Raw genomic sequence first — 16,621 nt, 5'->3', positions numbered from 1 at the left:
GAAAGCTCTGTCAACCAGAGCAGCCTTTTCCAAGGCTATGCTTCTAACTAAGGAGCAGGTTAGTTCCCTACTAAGTTTTCTGGACCGCTCTCCAAAAAGCCAAAAAAACAAACAAAACAAACAAACAAAAACAAACAAAAGGCCAGCTAGGGGAATTCTGTGTAACATGGGCTTTATGCCCCAGAAAGAGAAGTAGTCTCCACGCAGGTAAATAATCCCCACAAAGGGAAAAAAAGATGAAAACTTGAGTGTTTGCTTCCAGGGAGAGTTAGTGAGGGAAATGATTAGCGTACAACACTTGAAACTGTACATCTGACCTTAAAAATACATGTAAGCAGGAACTCAGTTTCTGTGTCTCTTTGTTCTGGAGTTCTACTCTAAATGGGCCCGCCCTTAGCCCCTCCCCCATCTGCAGTGACTTCCGCCACTGGGCGTGGCGCGAGTCCAGTCCCCCCACCCCCCACCCCCGGCCTCCAGAGGCTACGCTTCCGGCACAGCCCACTACGCAGGAGGGAGGCGGTCGCACGGGCGGAAACCTGCGCGGTCGGTTCCGCCCCCCTCGGTAGAGTGTGTCGTCACTTCCGCCTTCCTTTCCCCTGCCGTCTTCCCGGCGCGGCTTGTGAGGGATTATCCTCTGCGCTGAGTTCGTCGGAACCATGGTGAGCTTAGCTTTCGGGCCACGACCTCCGCTCCTGCCCGGGTGCCGCTGTGTCCCGCTTCCCCGCCGCTCTCTTTTATCTAACGGGAGACACAGGCCCCCTGAGGCCGTCTCCCGGGCCGGCCGGTCGCACATGGCCGGGCGTGAGGCCTGCGTGGGATCCGCAGACCGAACTCTCTACGGGGGGCGCGAAGGGAGAGTGCACCCCAAGCCAGCATCTCTGTCTCAGATCAACTATCTTCGTGGTTAGGGGACCCCGATGACCCCCGGGACTCACCCCAAACGAAGAAGTTTCTAGTACTCTTGTCAGCCCCGCCCTCCTCGGGGCGGGGCCTGACGGGCGGGTGGCTGTGCAGGCCTGTGGAAGATGGAGGGTCCCTGGTGGTTGGGACCACTGTGCCTCCGACGCCGCTTGCCTCCCCCTTAGTGTTGCCTTTAGTTTAGCCCTACATACCAGCCGGTTGATTGGTTCCTGGCGCCCACCAGTAAGTCCCTCTCGCCATTTAAATAAACTCCCACTCCCATGACGGACTCCCGACATGTGTTAATTTCAAGAGTACTGGCATTCAAACGGAGTATCTTGGTTTCCCTTTCTTTAGGCGTCCCTTTCCCTGGCACCTGTGAATATCTTCAAGGCTGGAGCTGATGAAGAGAGAGCCGAAACAGCTCGCCTGGTAAGCCCGTTCATTCCGCCTCTTTTAAATGACAAGATTGTACTTTTCTCTCTTCTGGTAAGTTTTGACCGCCTTTTCTGATTTCTTTTTTTCTCTTTTAATTTAAGTCATCCTTTATTGGTGCCATCGCCATTGGAGACTTGGTGAAGAGCACTTTGGGGCCCAAGGGCATGGTAAGAAAAATTATGTTTTGCAAGCTAAAACATTAAATTATAAAAAATTATCCTCCTGTATCCCCATCCCCAATCGAACATTACTCTCCACTGGCAGCAAGTGTTACCATTTATATGCAAAACCTGGTAGTATTTTTAAGTTTATCATAGATTTTCATAATGCATTTCTAAGATAACACTTTTATGTGTATGTGCTATTGGTGTCTACTTGGTTTTTTGGTGTCCTCTTCTAAGCTTCTGTCAGTTTTGCTACCTCTTTTGACATGCTTATTATTTTTATAGCCTTACTGTCCTTCCACCCACAATCAATCTCTTAAAGTGTTCTCTCTTCTGCTCCAGCCCTCTGCCTCTCAGATTTGTACAAACCTTTCCATCATTAACACTTCCAAAATACATAGACACTTCCTAAGAAGGACCTTTGCCCCTGTTGCTTACTCCTCTCTAGAACTCTGTAGAATGCCCTCTTTCACAGCCCTTCTGCTCATCACTAAATCTTACAAGCTCCGGGATCTGCTCTCACAATCTATTGATCCCCTCTTACCATCTGTTCCCACCACTATTCCCCTCAACTCCTAACTTACAAAGGACTCTACTGTCACTTCCATCGCCTCAGATTTTATCTCCAAATTTCTCTTTATCAAAAACTCATCACTGACATTCCTTACCCGTCATTCCCTCAATCCCTCCATACTTACCCTTTTCCTTAGCATTCTCCTTTCTGCCCCAGATCCTCTACACTCCTGTCAAAAAACTCTCCAAGACCTCTTTCCCCATCCTTCTCATACACAAGAGGGTCCTCCAGCTCCTTCCTGTCTGACCCCTCCATTGTTAATAACTCATCCTCACCCTTAGGCTCCTGTTCTCTCATGATCACCTGTTCCACACAAATCTCATCTCTTCTCAGACGCCTATGTTTCCTCTGCCCAAATGATTGCCAAATGCCTACTACTGCTTCATTCCACTAAAGTCATTAACTGTCCATATGTCCTTCGATATCATAAACACTCTGAACAAACCCCACACTTCCAATTTCAAGACATAACTAAACCCAAGCCATCTCCTCTCTGGCACACATGGCCAAGCCCTGACTTGGGTCAAGGTCACCCAGCAAACTTTCAACTTCCCTGATACCTCCTCCTTCAGTGCCTCCCACTGCTTTCTTTGACCCTGTCTTCAGCACTCTGTTTTTGTTGAACTCCCTCTTGTGGATTTTTACCAATTTTTTTAAATTGATCTTTTAACTAGCATAAGGAGGGTTCCATTGTGATGATTTTTAAAAATACGTTATTTTTCTTTAACCACAATACAGTATTCTGGGGTTTGCTTTTAACTTTGTTCATGGACATTTGCTTCCATTGTTGTCTGTCATGGTGCTGTAGCAGAGCTAGTTTGTGTTACCTGTACCTCCAAGTTTTTGAGGGTTGGTTGTCGGATACATGCATTGAAATGTTTGGTGGTCAGGTAACCACCCAGAGTGTTGGTGTGTCAGCAATGGAAAGCTGAGTGCAGTTACTGACTCCAGGTTTCTTCAAGAAGTACTTACTCCTCAATTTGACACAAACCAATTTCTCTTAAGGACAAAATTCTTCTAAGCAGTGGACGAGATGCCTCTCTAATGGTAACCAATGATGGTGCCACCATTCTAAAAAACATTGGTGTTGACAACCCAGCAGCTAAAGTTTTAGTTGGTGAGTCTGCATATCTATTTGTTAATAATTTTACAACTATTTAAATGATAGCCGTCATTAGCCATTGTTGAAATGAATTTCAGAAGTATCATTATTATCCATTTGGGGCTGCTGCAACCACAAACTAGGTAGTTTTTAAATGATACAAGTCTGTCTGGCTGAACTGTGAAGTCCAAGACCAGTGGGCCCAGTCAGTGAGGTTCCTTTTGCTGTGTCATAACATGGATGAGACAGAAAAAGATGAGGGATTAAGCTTCCATGAATTTGGGAGGGCACATTCAAGATACGGACTGTATTTAGAACTTAAAGTTCTCACAAACTTTGTCAGGTATGGAACCTACTATAAGTGGGGTTTAGCTTTTTCGTGGATGTTTTAAAAGGATTTAGGAATGTGGAGAAATAATTTTGTTTTTCCTAGATATGTCAAGGGTTCAAGATGATGAAGTTGGTGATGGCACTACCTCTGTTACTGTTTTGGCAGCAGAACTACTCCGGGTAAGAACTCAACACTTGCACCTTATTATTGTGAATGATTTTGAGCGGTAGAAGTAATCCAACCCTTTATTACTTTTATATGTGTACTTTTTTATTGACAGGAAGCAGAATCTTTAATTGCAAAAAAGATACATCCACAGACCATCATTGCAGGTTGGAGAGAAGCCACCAAGGCAGCAAGAGAGGCGCTGTTGACCTCTGCTGTTGATCACGGGTTGGTATACCAAGATTCTGTTGGGAAAGTCTGATCTAGAGGACGATGAGAAACATGCATGAGCATGGTCTTGCTGCCTTATCCTATCTACATGTCACCTCCAGGGATAGCCTTCCTAATCTCAGCTAGCTAGCATAGAAACTGATTCTTCACCCCGGCCTCCTGTGCTCTAAACAGAGACCCACATGCCTCTGCCTCCAGAGTGCTGGAACTATAGGTGTGTTTCCATGCCTGGTTTATTAATCTCTGTTTAACCTTGGTAGGCAACCCCTGTGTTTCTGGGTGTTGATACGTTCTGTGCAACATCAGTTGTTAGGTGCTTCAGTATATGACTGATAAAGTTTTCTTAAACTGTCTGCCCTTGAAGAATTGTATTTTTGGAAAGTTTTAGCTCTGTAATAATGTGGGAAATTGTTACCCAAGGAATATTTCTAGAAGTGGAATTGCTGAGTCTAACGTATTTTAATTTACTTTTATGTATATTACCAAATCTCCAGCAATGATTTCTGTTAGTGCCAAGTGTGTCACGAATGGATGTTTCCCCACATTCTTGACAACATTTGATGGTCTTGCTTGCATATCCCTCACCCAGTTTGGCGGTTTGATTGGAAAGACAGTATCCCATTGTTTACATGTTTCTTGATTTTGGTGATATTAGAGGCCTGGTTAGAGTCTAGTACTTAGGTAAAATTTGGAAATTAAAGTATACTTAATATATTGGAATAATTTTAATAACAGAAGGGTTTTCTTTTCATTTGATTGGTTTTAGTTACGATGAAGTCAAATTCCGGCAAGATTTAATGAACATTGCAGGAACGACATTATCCTCAAAACTCCTTACTCATCATAAGGACCACTTTACGGAGTTAGCTGTAGAAGCTGTTCTCAGACTGAAGGGCTCTGGTAATCTGGAGGCCATCCATGTCATCAAGAAGCTAGGAGGGAGTCTGGCAGACTCCTATTTAGATGAAGGTATGTGTGTGTGTCCCAAATATAGAAAAGATTTGATCGGCTCCTGAGTCTCGAAAACCCACCCACCCTTACCTGCTTCCAGTGATTCATGTTACTGTTTTGTAACTTTAATCAGTTTGTAGTGTTGACAGTGTGCTTCATGTTCCACACTATTTCCACAGCATCTTCGTTTCTAGATTTCACACATGAAGTCATTTGCTGTCTAATAGGGAAATTATAGCATTGCCAAAAGCTGTTCCCAAATGCCTCCCCCCTTTTTTTTCAGAATTACATGTATTTTCCAATACATGAATCTGGATAAGTCATATCATTTAATTAGCAGGTTGTTGAGGATAAAGGATTTATGTTTGATTGTTTTATTGACTTTGGTGTGGCATTTGTCACTTTTTTAATTAAAAACTTTTAGACTTACTATATAAGCCTTTTGCCCACGTGTATGTGCACCACACGCATGACTGGTGCCCATGAGGTCAGAAGGTACAGGAATCCCTGGAACTGGAGTAAAAATGGCTTGAGCCTCCATTTGGGTGCTGAGAACCAAACCCAGGTCTGCAGCAAGTGCTCTTTAACTGCTGAGTCATCTCTGTATGCTTTGTTGTTTTGTTTTTAGGTTTCTCTGTGTAGCCTTGGCTGTTCTGGAACTCCAAGTGTAGACCTGGCTGGCCTATAACTCACAGAAATCTTCCTATCTCTGCCTCCCAAGTGCTAGTATTAAAGGCATATATCACCACCACCCTGCTTGGTTACTTGTTTTTAAAGATAGTCTTTCGTAGCTAGTGGTGGCCTTGAACTTGCTGTGTGTATGACCAAGGAAGACCTTAAACTGTTGTGAGGTCACAAATGTGTACCACACACCTGGTTTATGCAAGATGGGGGTGAGGTCCATCTGCCTAAGGCTTTGTGAGTGCTCAGTGAGCACTCTTAACTGAGCTCCATCATTGGCTAATTATATGCGTGTTTGTGTCTGTGTGGTTATTTATTGCACAGCAGTGGAACTGCTCAAGGTGCAGTTAGAGACTGGTGGGAGCCACACTCCTCTGCAGCAGCAAGCACTCTTCACATCTGATCTATCTCTAGCTCATTCTGTTGTTTCAAGAAATTTTCAATTTCTTTAACCAACAAATAATTGTATATGGTTAATATATAGGGATGTCGTTTTTTTGAAGACTAAGTCTTGGAGATGCTGTTTTTCTTAATGTAGTTTGTAGGGCATAGATTTTCAGTGTCTTCACATTGTATTTCCTTTTAAATGAACATTGCCCTGTGTAGGCATTTTCTTAAAAGGGGTAAAAAGAGTCAAGTTGTGCTTTATAAACAGGTGACTTAAAAATCCTGGTTTTCCTGTGTGTCCTATGCCATTTGGTTTATGCAATTCCGAAAATGTCTTGCTTACATAGATATGCAAGGGCTCTGTAATGTTTCTAATGGGCTGCCAGGTGCAAGGGATCCTTATAACAAAGAGGCACTTACTGCCCCCATTCTTGTATATGTGCTCTGTGCCAGGAACTATAATTGGAACTTTAATCCTTTAGTTCTCATAATGATGATCTGCTGAGGACAACATCAAGCTGAATAGAGCAGAAAGCACAAGATGAGCTTAATGAGCTAAAAGTTTCTTAAAACATGTCTGAAAGAAGCCTATGAAGACGGTCAATGTTAGGTCATATGATGCTACTCAGTCAGCAAAGCTAGGCTTGTAATTAGCATCTCTGCCTCTAGTTACACATGTTTTGCATATGGGTATCAGGCTTATTCATCCATAAGCCACTAAGGACAAGAGCATGATTGGGACCAGTTTGTCAGTTGTGTTGTCTGTATTGTTTCTATTTTACAACAAGGTGGAGCTTTATTTGTTATTCATTTATTTTTTAGGGCAAGGTCTCTATTATGTTGCTCTCCTTAGTTTTGGGATAGACCACTGTGCCAGGCTAGGCTGAATTCTTTTGAAAAGCATAGCAATTCATAGCACTAATCTTCACTGCTTCTTTTGTCTTGTTGGTTTTTTAAGCTAGTAAAAATGAACTTAAATTTTTTACATTATAATCAATAGATTCTGGTCTATTGAATGTATTTCTATTGTTTTGTTTTGTTTTCTCTGTGTTACAGTTCTGGCTGTCTTGGAACTCACTTTGTAGATCCGCCTGCCTCTGTCTCCCCAAGTGCTGGGATTAAAGGTGTGTGCCACCACTACCTGGTCCTCAAATATATTTTAAATATTGAGTTGAGTTTGTGATCATTGCTGTAATAGAATGCTTTTTAGATTCTGGGAACATGGTACATTGTACTTTAAAATGCATTATTTGAATTACTAATTTGGTAACCCAGATAACTTTGCAGATTTACTAATGCATCATCAAAGTATTTATTGCCGCCTCTGTTTTTGTTGTAGGTTTTCTGTTGGATAAAAAGATTGGAGTAAATCAACCAAAGAGAATTGAAAATGCTAAAATTCTTATTGCAAATACTGGAATGGATACCGACAAAATAAAAGTACATGACTATATTTCTTGAAATTCTATTGCTGATTGCTGTTAATCAGGAGTCAAGTACATTAAACAGCTTGGGATCTGTTTGAAAATAATATATATGCCCACATATACTTTGTTCATAAAAATACTGTGTTATAGAACTTTATAGAACTTTAAAGAGGAGTGAGACTTAACTCTGTCTTTATGTCTTTCATCTTAGATATTTGGCTCTCGGGTCAGAGTTGATTCCACGGCAAAGGTTGCCGAAATAGAGCATGCAGAAAAGGAAAAGATGAAGGAGAAGGTTGAGCGTATTCTTAAGCATGGGATAAATTGCTTTATTAACAGGTCTGTGTTTGCTTGTGCTGACAGTGTTTTCAGCAAACCCTAAAGTTATTTTTGTTTCCATGTGAATTTATTTCCTGTCAAATTGCTTACTGTTAGAAACTGTTGTATATGGTTTACTTACAGTTACAGATTGTTGCAACTCAAGCAATCAGCTAAGACATACTCAGTGGACTGTTAGTTAGATTAGAGGCAAGTTTTACATGTTCTAAGGTTCCTCAATCCTTGTTGCTAGTCTCAGTACTTTATTGTACTGTACTCAGTTTTTCATGTTGTGATAAAAGGATACAGTGCTTGATGTGGTAGATGAAGTGAGGCTAATTAGTTGGGTGTTGTCACTTAAAGTACAGTAGTCAGTCTTGAGCACTCACAGTGAGATAACATCCATCTTCTAATGTAGAGAGAGGGCCACTAAGGGACTAGTAGACAGAAGAACACACTGGATTCACCAGAGGACTGATGATTCATTCATGCAGTTGTGGGACAGTGTACAGCAATGTCAGATTCTTCTGGATACTCAGGATAGGGAATGGCTTCAATATGATGAATTGTTTCTCTTGGAATTTCTGAGGGAGTGATTCTAGCTGGAACCTGAGAAATGAATCTCTTAAGGGGGAGACTCTTGGGTAGAAATAGCTTTCTTGAAGATTTTTAGCATTTCATTGCTGTAGATTACTGGTTTGGGGTTGTTTTGTTTTTTAATTTCTTTTTTGCCTTTGCTATGGAGGTTAGAGAGCTTGTGGGAATGGGATCTCTCCCATTTGAGACCCAAGGATTGAGCATACATCATCAGGCTGGTTTTGTTTGTTTGTTTGTTTGTTTGCGGCGAAGTAAAATGTTTACAGGTTTTGTATTTCATCATGAGAAGTGGCCATTTTGAGCATAAAGTTCCTTTGTATTTTGTTTGCAGACAGTTAATTTATAATTATCCCGAACAACTGTTTGGTGCTGCTGGTGTCATGGCTATTGAACATGCAGATTTTGCAGGTGTGGAACGCCTGGCACTTGTCACAGGTATGGAAAAAGACATTAGTTTCTAGCAAGTATAATTACCATTCTTGTATTTATTGAGCATTACTGTGCAGTGCATTGCTGAGAATAAGAAGAAACCCCTTAAAGAGCTAAGGGTATATAAGTAGTTATTCTGAATTTTGCCTTTAGTTACATTGTTTGAAGAATTATATTGATTTTTGTATGTTTTGGGTGCATATGAGCCATGGCTAGCATGTCTCTTCCCTTGTGAGTCTTGGGTCTCAAACTCAGGTCATAAGGCTTGGTGGCAAATATCTTTATAGTATTCTGAATTATCTTACTGGTCCCAGAAGTAGTAGTAAGTAGTTAGTAGTAGTAGTAGTAGTAGTAGTAGTAGTAGTAGTAGTAGTAGTAGTTTTCTCTCTTAGAAATGCTTGGTGCTTGGTACTCAAGTTTCTCAGATTTTGGATCTTGGGTGTGTGGAGTGAACTACTTGATCATGCATAGTGAGATAACGGGGTAAAATTCAAGTCTAAACATGGAATTCATTTTTATTAGATATGTATGCCTCATACACAAAGATATCTTCAATATTTTTGGTTGACTTGCGTTTTTACTGGTCCATTGCGTGGACTCAGATACAGTATTTTCTACTTCAGTTATTTTTGTTCTTAAAAAGTTGCACATTTAGGTTTCAGTTTATGAATGTTTAATATGTATACCAAATTATATAAATGCTAGGTTTGCCATGGCTGTGGAATTCTTTTTGTTGTTGTGTTTCAGGACACCTAGTTCTTTCACACAAATATAAAGATTAGTTTTCTAGGTATAGTCTAAACAAATTGGAGCTTTAAAAAGTGAATCCAAAAACAGCCTCAAACCCACAGAGATCCGCCTGCCTCTGTCTTCCTAGTGTTGGTATTATAGGCGTGTGCCACCATGCCCAGCTGAGAGCTATTTTAACCCTGTAATGTGTTTATGATCATAGGTGGTGAGATTGCCTCCACTTTTGATCACCCGGAGCTGGTGAAGCTTGGAAGCTGCAAACTTATTGAGGAAGTCATGATTGGAGAAGACAAACTCATCCACTTTTCTGGAGTTGCCCTTGGTGAGTGACTATGTAAATTTTGGCTTAAGTATCTAGGTCCTTGTTGGCCTCTTGAAGCAAAAGAAAAGTTACCGTAGTGCTAAAATACATTCTATAGGTGAGACGGTGAATCAGGTGCTTGGTGCTGAGATTGATGACCTAAGTTCCTTCTCTGGGACACATACAGTAGAAGGAGAGAACCAGTTTCCCCTTACTAACATGCATGCATACCCCCACACACATACACCCAAAGATTAATACGTGCAGTGGATATATAAGCATGCATACTCCCCCACACACACACCCAAAGATTAATACGTGGAGTGGATATATACGGACAAATATAAAGTAAATTTTGAGAGGGCCTATTTTTTGTTTTGTTTCAGTGTCTTGAGGTCTTACGTTGATATTTGCTGTGCCTTTTTGAAATGTGTACATTTAGCATAGATTTTCTTGATTAACTTAAGAGTACTTACAAACATGGATTTTTGCAGAGAAAGCATTGCATGGTAGATGACATCAGCTACCAAAACCCAATAATAGTCATGCATACATAAATAATGAAATGCAAATAACTGTGTGGTATGTGACTACATGGAAACTGACATGAATATTATATTTGATGTTAGGTGAGGCTTGTACTATTGTACTTCGTGGTGCCACACAACAAATTTTGGATGAAGCTGAAAGGTCTTTGCATGATGCCCTTTGTGTTCTTGCCCAGACTGTGAAAGATCCTAGGACAGTCTATGGAGGAGGTAAGTATTTGGAAAGTGTTAAATTCTTTCTTGACTTGTAAAAACTAATCATGTTAGCCTTTGATTTTAAAATGACAAACCTCAAGGGAAGTCAGTTCGTTGTTTTGGAGAGAGCAGAGCACATAATAGTTTTTGGATTTTAATTTGTAGGTTGTTCTGAGATGCTGATGGCTCATGCTGTGGCAAAACTTGCCAGTAAAACTCCAGGAAAAGAAGCTGTAGCAATGGAGTCTTTTGCTAAAGCACTAAGAATGGTAACTATTAAAAAGAGATCTGAACATTAGTTTCATGGGAGTTGATTTAAACTGAATACATTTTTCTGTCCTAGACAAAAAGATGATATTTTCCTTACCTTTTATAAAACTGAAGTGGTTCACAATATTTTATAGTTTGATTTTACATTGTGTACTCATCATGAACAGTTATTAAGAAATAGCCAGCCAGGCATGGTGTGTGCCTAGAGACAGTTACTAGTCCTTGGTGTTTATTTTTCATTTTTCATATTGTAGTTGCCAACCATTATAGCTGACAATGCAGGCTATGACAGTGCAGATCTGGTGGCACAGCTCCGGGCTGCTCACAGTGAAGGTCGTACAACTACTGGACTGGGTAAGAAATCAAGTGGGCTTTTATAGTCATTGTTGAAAGTAATTTTCAATTTAAAAAATTTATACACACAAACCATAACTATAACCAAACTATATATTATGCACTTGGTCATACTCCCATTGTTCTTTTTTAACACATTTCCTCTTTCATTTTCTCTTCCACTAAACTCTGTGTTCCCAAATCCCTCTCCCATTTAGATGGGTGGAGGATTATTTACTTGCATAAAGGTACCTGGTTGGTGGCTGTACACTGGGGAATATGACTTACCCTTCTCCAGCAACCATTAGGCCTGCGGGGATGGGATCTTCTGAGCCACTCTTCTCTTGTACAGTTGTGTACAAGTGGCCACCGCTGCTGTGACATCACAGGTGCAGCAACCATGTAATGTCCAGCACGCCTCATCCTATAGCTCTTACATGCATTATATCTTGTTCTGCAGTGCTCAGAGAGACCCTGAGGGAGTGATGTGCATGTTCTGTTGAGGGCTGAGCACTCAACAGTCATTATTTTCTGTACGTTTAACCAATCATGAGTCTGTACTAACTGACACCCACTGCAGACTGAAGCTTTTCTGAGTAAGGCTTCGGGCAGCACTAATCCATGCATACAAACAAATGTTTAGATGGCAGTTGGACATAATGTCTGTTTAGCAAAGCAACGGTAGTCCATTCCCTCTTCATTCAGTAGGGTTTTTTTGGTTTTTGTACTTTTTTAAAAGTTCTTTTTTTTTTGTTTTGGTTTGGTTTTTCGAGACAGGGTTTCCCTGTGGCTTTGGAGGCTGTCCTGGAACTAGCTTTTGTAGACCAGGCTGGTCTAGAACTCACAGAGATCCATCCGCCTATCTCTGCCTCCCAATTAAAGGCTGGGATTAAAGGCGTGCGCCACTATGCTAACTATATAAAAGATGGACAGTTTGTAGGAGTTGTCTCTCGGTCCTAAGGATCAAACTCAGGGTCATACTGCTTAGAGGCAAGAAACTTTACCTATTAAACCGTTTTGCTAGCTTACCCCTCTAAAAGTTTTTGTTTGATACTGTTGCCCTCTGTTTAAAAAATTATTAGTATTGCCTCCCCTTGCCCCCAGCGTTGGCATTTGTGTGTGTTTTAAATTCATATGAATATGTCAGTCCCTGTGGACACAATAGAGGAAGGTGTGGGTACCTACTTCTTGCTTTCCACCTTACCTGAGTCAGGGTCTTACTGAACTAGAAGTTTGCCATTTTTGCTAGGCTGAATGGTCGGAGCTCTTGGTGAAGACAGTGCTGTCTGTCTCCCCTCTCAACCCCCCCCCCTTTTTCCTTTCCTCCCAATGATAGTTTTAGAGGCACTTGGCAGCTGTGCCGTGCGTGCGTGCGTGCGTGCGTGCGTGCGTGCGTGTGTGCGTGTGTGTGTGCGTACGAATGTGCTGAGGGCTCAAACTCAGATCCTTAGGTTTTCAGGGGCAAACATTCACCCATGGAAACATATCCTTAGCCCCACTTAAAAATTAATTCTTAAGGTGTGTGTGCATGTGTGGGTACATGCATCCTCAGACACCAGAAGAGGTTGTGAGCTACCCCACATGGGTGATGGGAACTTAATTCAGGCTGTTTTCAAGAACAGTAAATGATGTTAACCACTGAGACATTGATCTAATCTCTACAACTTTAAAAGATTTTCTTTGAGTGCTTTTATTGACTGATCTGCTAACTAAATCAGGTAGTTAGGTATAGTAACATGGTTAGTTTTATTAAAAGCTATTAGAGATGCTTTAATGCCTTATTTGTTAAATTGTACTTTACTGTTTTTTCAGATATGAAGGAAGGTACCATTGGAGACATGGCAGTACTGGGTATCACAGAGAGTTTCCAAGTGAAGCGGCAGGTTCTCTTGAGTGCAGCTGAAGCAGCAGAGGTGATTCTCCGTGTGGACAACATCATCAAAGCAGCACCGAGGTATGAATGTACCAGAGCACCTGGCATTCTTAGGGTGCTTGCATGAGACAAACCCTAGGGAGCTTTAGTTATTTGATAGAGTATTATGCAAATTATCTAAAATATGTGATCACAGGAAAGAGGCATGGACAGCCTGGGACACACTTGGATTGGAAGTGTTAAAGAGCCAGGCTTAGGAAGGTATAAGGGAGCTATGGCTGCCTGGTGTCTTTCTACCAGGGTGAGATCATGCAGCTTTCCTTCCTGGATACACTTCCATGTGGATACATGTGGTGGTTCTGGTTATGGACATGGTCCTGCTATGTAACCTGGGCTAGTTTCAGATTCAGAATCCACTCCTGAGCTTCATATGCTGAGATTACAGGTGGTCGTCCCCACACATGGCTCACACAGGCATCATTCTCAAGCACCCATTGTGCAAGGACCCTTTATAGGTTCATACTCAGGGAAACGTCAGTTCTCTTAGAATGCATTCACACCACAAGTTCATCAGTCTGTTTCATGTTTTGTGTCAAAAAAAATCTGATGTAAGATTTATAAGTTTCAGTTCATACTTAGCTGGTTCTGTTGGTTTTGGATGGGAGGAGAGGAATGCCAAGTGAACATGTACCCAAGATGCCAGGTGGAAGTAATAATTAGGAAGAAGAAATGAACAGCCAAAATGATCTGCTGAATAGGTCAAGGAAGGTAGCAACATTAGTTTTGACATGTAGTGTCAGTGGAGTGGCAGGGATCAAATTCATTCTGTAGTTAAGTTCAGAAGAGGGAAGATGAAGTAAATGGTGGTTTTGAGGTGTCGTATAAGCAAGAGTAAAGAAGCAAGCCCTTAGAGGAAGTGTGGGTCTGTGATGTCCAAATAGCTAAGTGGAAGATTGTTAGGTGTTTAAAATTCTGTAATTTTGAAACTTCTGAGAATTCCTGGGGTTGCTGGTTTACTATCCCTGAAACTGACATACCAGGGATTTTGAAGTACTCACTTTATTTCCCCACTGTATAAATCTAAAATGTTTTGTGTGTGTCCGTCTGTCTGTGTGTGTATGCATACATATATATACATATACTTTGTTTTAAATTTTTTTATGAACAGAAATATGAAGTTAAAGTGTTCACTGATGTTCCTGCTATCTTTTTGCAAAAGATTCTTCTATGTCCAAACTGTATGGTGGCCAGAGAATTAGAGATACAAGGGATGGTTACTGGTGTACTAAGGCACACCACCCAGTCTCTAGCTTATCTGTTGGCAGTCGTGCTCCTGAGTAGGTTGTTGTCCTGTGTCTTTATTTAATGCTGTCTGGCTAGTTTGGTGAACTTTTCTAGTACTTAGGTTACGTTAAAAAAAAAAAAAAAAAAGAATTAGGCCAAGTATATATTCCTTAGGGAGACTGAGGCAGGAGGATTGCAAGTCTAGTCTTAGGATATACAGCAAGGTCTGGTCTTTAGGAAAATAAAAAATAAAGCAAAAACTAGGGCAATCTTTTTGGAGAGTGTATATTAGTTGGGGGTTAGGTGCCTGTGGGAAGTGGAGCTACAGAGGTTTCAGTAAGACAGGTTCTTGCTCCGTTTGTAGCCAATGGAAAACTAGTTAAAAACCATACTTTTGATTTTTTTTACTTCTTTTTCTTAATTGTATGATTTTTCCTTATAGGAAACGTGTCCCTGATCACCACCCCTGCTAAGCATTCCCATTGCTGTTGCTCTCTGGACCAGTTCATAGTGAAGTTGTATTTGAAAGACTTCAACCTTTTGAAGAAGACTATGGAGTTGATGTGTCCATGATAGCCTTAAGTTGGAACATTTAGCTGACCTTCTGTTTTAAACATGGGTCTAATTTATTTGCTATTTCATTTTCCATACAATTCAGCTGATTTATAAGTTCATTTCTCAGACTGTGTATTAAAATAAAAACCCAGTTACTTAAACTAGCCCTTGATGTCTTATTGATTGATCTGTGTATATCCTTCCTACTGGAAATGTACTTGATGGAAGTGATTGTATTTCAGTGTGGAGTTGTTTCGAGTTTGTCAATTATTGACCTTATTGTTTCACTAAATAATTATCTTGATTATGTCCCAATCAGATTTAAATATGGATACATTAGTCTTTTGGCTTTGTTGATGGGCCATATGTATACTCAGTCATGCATAGCTTTTACTGCACGTTAATTTGGAGTAGAAGTACCATAAGGTACAATTCTGATTTAATTCTATATCAGTACCCTTTCTTACATTAGATAAAAATTTCAATTTCTGTTCAAGTTTGAAAAAGTCATATTTAACTGTCCACCTCTTTCTGGTACCCTAATAGGATAACATTATCTTAAGATAAGGGGTTTACTTAAACTTCATTATGTTTATTTTGTTAGTACTGAGTTTAACTTAAATGTGACTTAGATCTGGAAGTTAGTGTGTTGCAGTGTGCACAAAAGTTAAGAGAGCTCAAAAGCATAGAAGTTTCACTAGCATCTCTGGCAATCTCAGATGCCCTCATAGGGGAGAGAGGGCTTTCAAAGTTGTTATCAGAGGGCTAGAAAGTGACACAGAAAAAATGCTTGTCACACATGCATGGGGACCTGAGCTTGGGTCCTCAGCATGTGATACACATCTAAATTCAGCCCTGGGTCTGCAGGATCCCTGGGGTTAGCTAGTCACAGCCAGAGACTTACCCAGAGTGGAGAGTGCCAGAGGCAGATGTCAGCCTGTAGTTTCCATATGTAGGTGTTTGTTGATATGTGCATACAAATACACAGATTTATGTACACGAGTGCTTTGCTTCCATGTGTGTATGTGTGCCACATGCATGCCTGGTGCCTGAGGAGGTCAGAAGAGGGCATGAGATTCCCTGGAACTATAGTTAACAGTGATTGTCAGCCACTATGGATGCTGAACTGAGGTTTCTGCAAAAGCAATTGGAACTTCTGAGAATTCTTGGGGTTGCTGGTTCACTACTGTCCCTGAATCTGACATACCAGGGATTTTGAAGTGCTCACTTTATTTCCTCACTGTATAAATCTAAAATGTATTATGTGTGTATGCATATACATATATATACATATACTGGCTTTCTTCTCATGGCTTCTTTTGCTTTCTTGTAGCACGTAAAATCACCAACCCAAAGTGGCCCCTTCCCCAGATAAACCATAAATCAAGAAAATGCCCCAATAAGCTTGCCCACAGGCTAGTTTGGTAGGGCACTTTCTATGTTGAAGGTTTCCTCTTCCCAAATGTCTCTAGCTTGTGTCAAGTTACAGAAAACTAGCCAGCACAGGTTGATACCACTCATCTTATTTGTGAAAACTTAACATTCTACATACGAAGCTCTGGAAGAGTGAGGAGTTAATAGCTTATCTATCTTCATCTCCATTTCCGGAGTGGTCTGCAAGATATTTCCCCAGTCCAGTCCTTGGGGTTTCCAGACTGAAATAGTTAATACTTGGTGCTTCAGGCATTCTTCCTTATTTGCTGACAGGTGATCATAGCATCTCCCAGACCACCAGAAGAGTTAAATGTAAGTACCATATATAAGTGATGGAAAACCTACAGTGGAAACATTTGGGGGTTTTTTGGAGACAGGGTTTC

General features: G+C 40.9%; 1 protein-coding gene across 1 annotated transcript; it reads left to right on the top strand.

The window, feature by feature from the left end:
* The first annotated feature begins 503 nt into the window (after nt 1-503).
* Nucleotides 504-14,968, top strand: Cct2 (chaperonin containing TCP1 subunit 2). The gene is made up of 16 exons (XM_027392356.2): nt 504-659; nt 1,258-1,332; nt 1,440-1,505; nt 3,082-3,193; nt 3,612-3,688; nt 3,790-3,902; nt 4,672-4,874; nt 7,264-7,364; nt 7,563-7,690; nt 8,598-8,701; nt 9,648-9,767; nt 10,376-10,504; nt 10,655-10,758; nt 11,014-11,113; nt 12,905-13,046; nt 14,692-14,968. Exons 1-16 carry the CDS (start codon nt 657-659, stop codon nt 14,720-14,722), a joined length of 1,608 nt encoding a protein of 535 aa, XP_027248157.1. The 5' UTR covers nt 504-656; the 3' UTR covers nt 14,723-14,968.
* The last annotated feature ends 1,653 nt before the right edge of the window (nt 14,969-16,621 follow it).

This window comes from Cricetulus griseus, assembly GCF_003668045.3.
Source record: "Cricetulus griseus strain 17A/GY chromosome 1 unlocalized genomic scaffold, alternate assembly CriGri-PICRH-1.0 chr1_0, whole genome shotgun sequence".
NCBI classification, from domain to species: Eukaryota; Metazoa; Chordata; class Mammalia; order Rodentia; family Cricetidae; genus Cricetulus; species Cricetulus griseus.
Note: the sequence above shows the minus strand (reverse complement) of the source record. Positions and strands in the feature narration are given on the sequence as shown.

Bases quoted from the DNA above. Each gene is read 5' to 3' on its own strand.
- Cct2 (XM_027392356.2), top strand. The intron at 1,333-1,439 runs GTAAGCCCGTTC...TTTTAATTTAAG, and splicing joins GAGCCGAAACAGCTCGCCTG to TCATCCTTTATTGGTGCCAT. The intron at 3,903-4,671 runs GTTGGTATACCA...GATTGGTTTTAG, and splicing joins ACCTCTGCTGTTGATCACGG to TTACGATGAAGTCAAATTCC.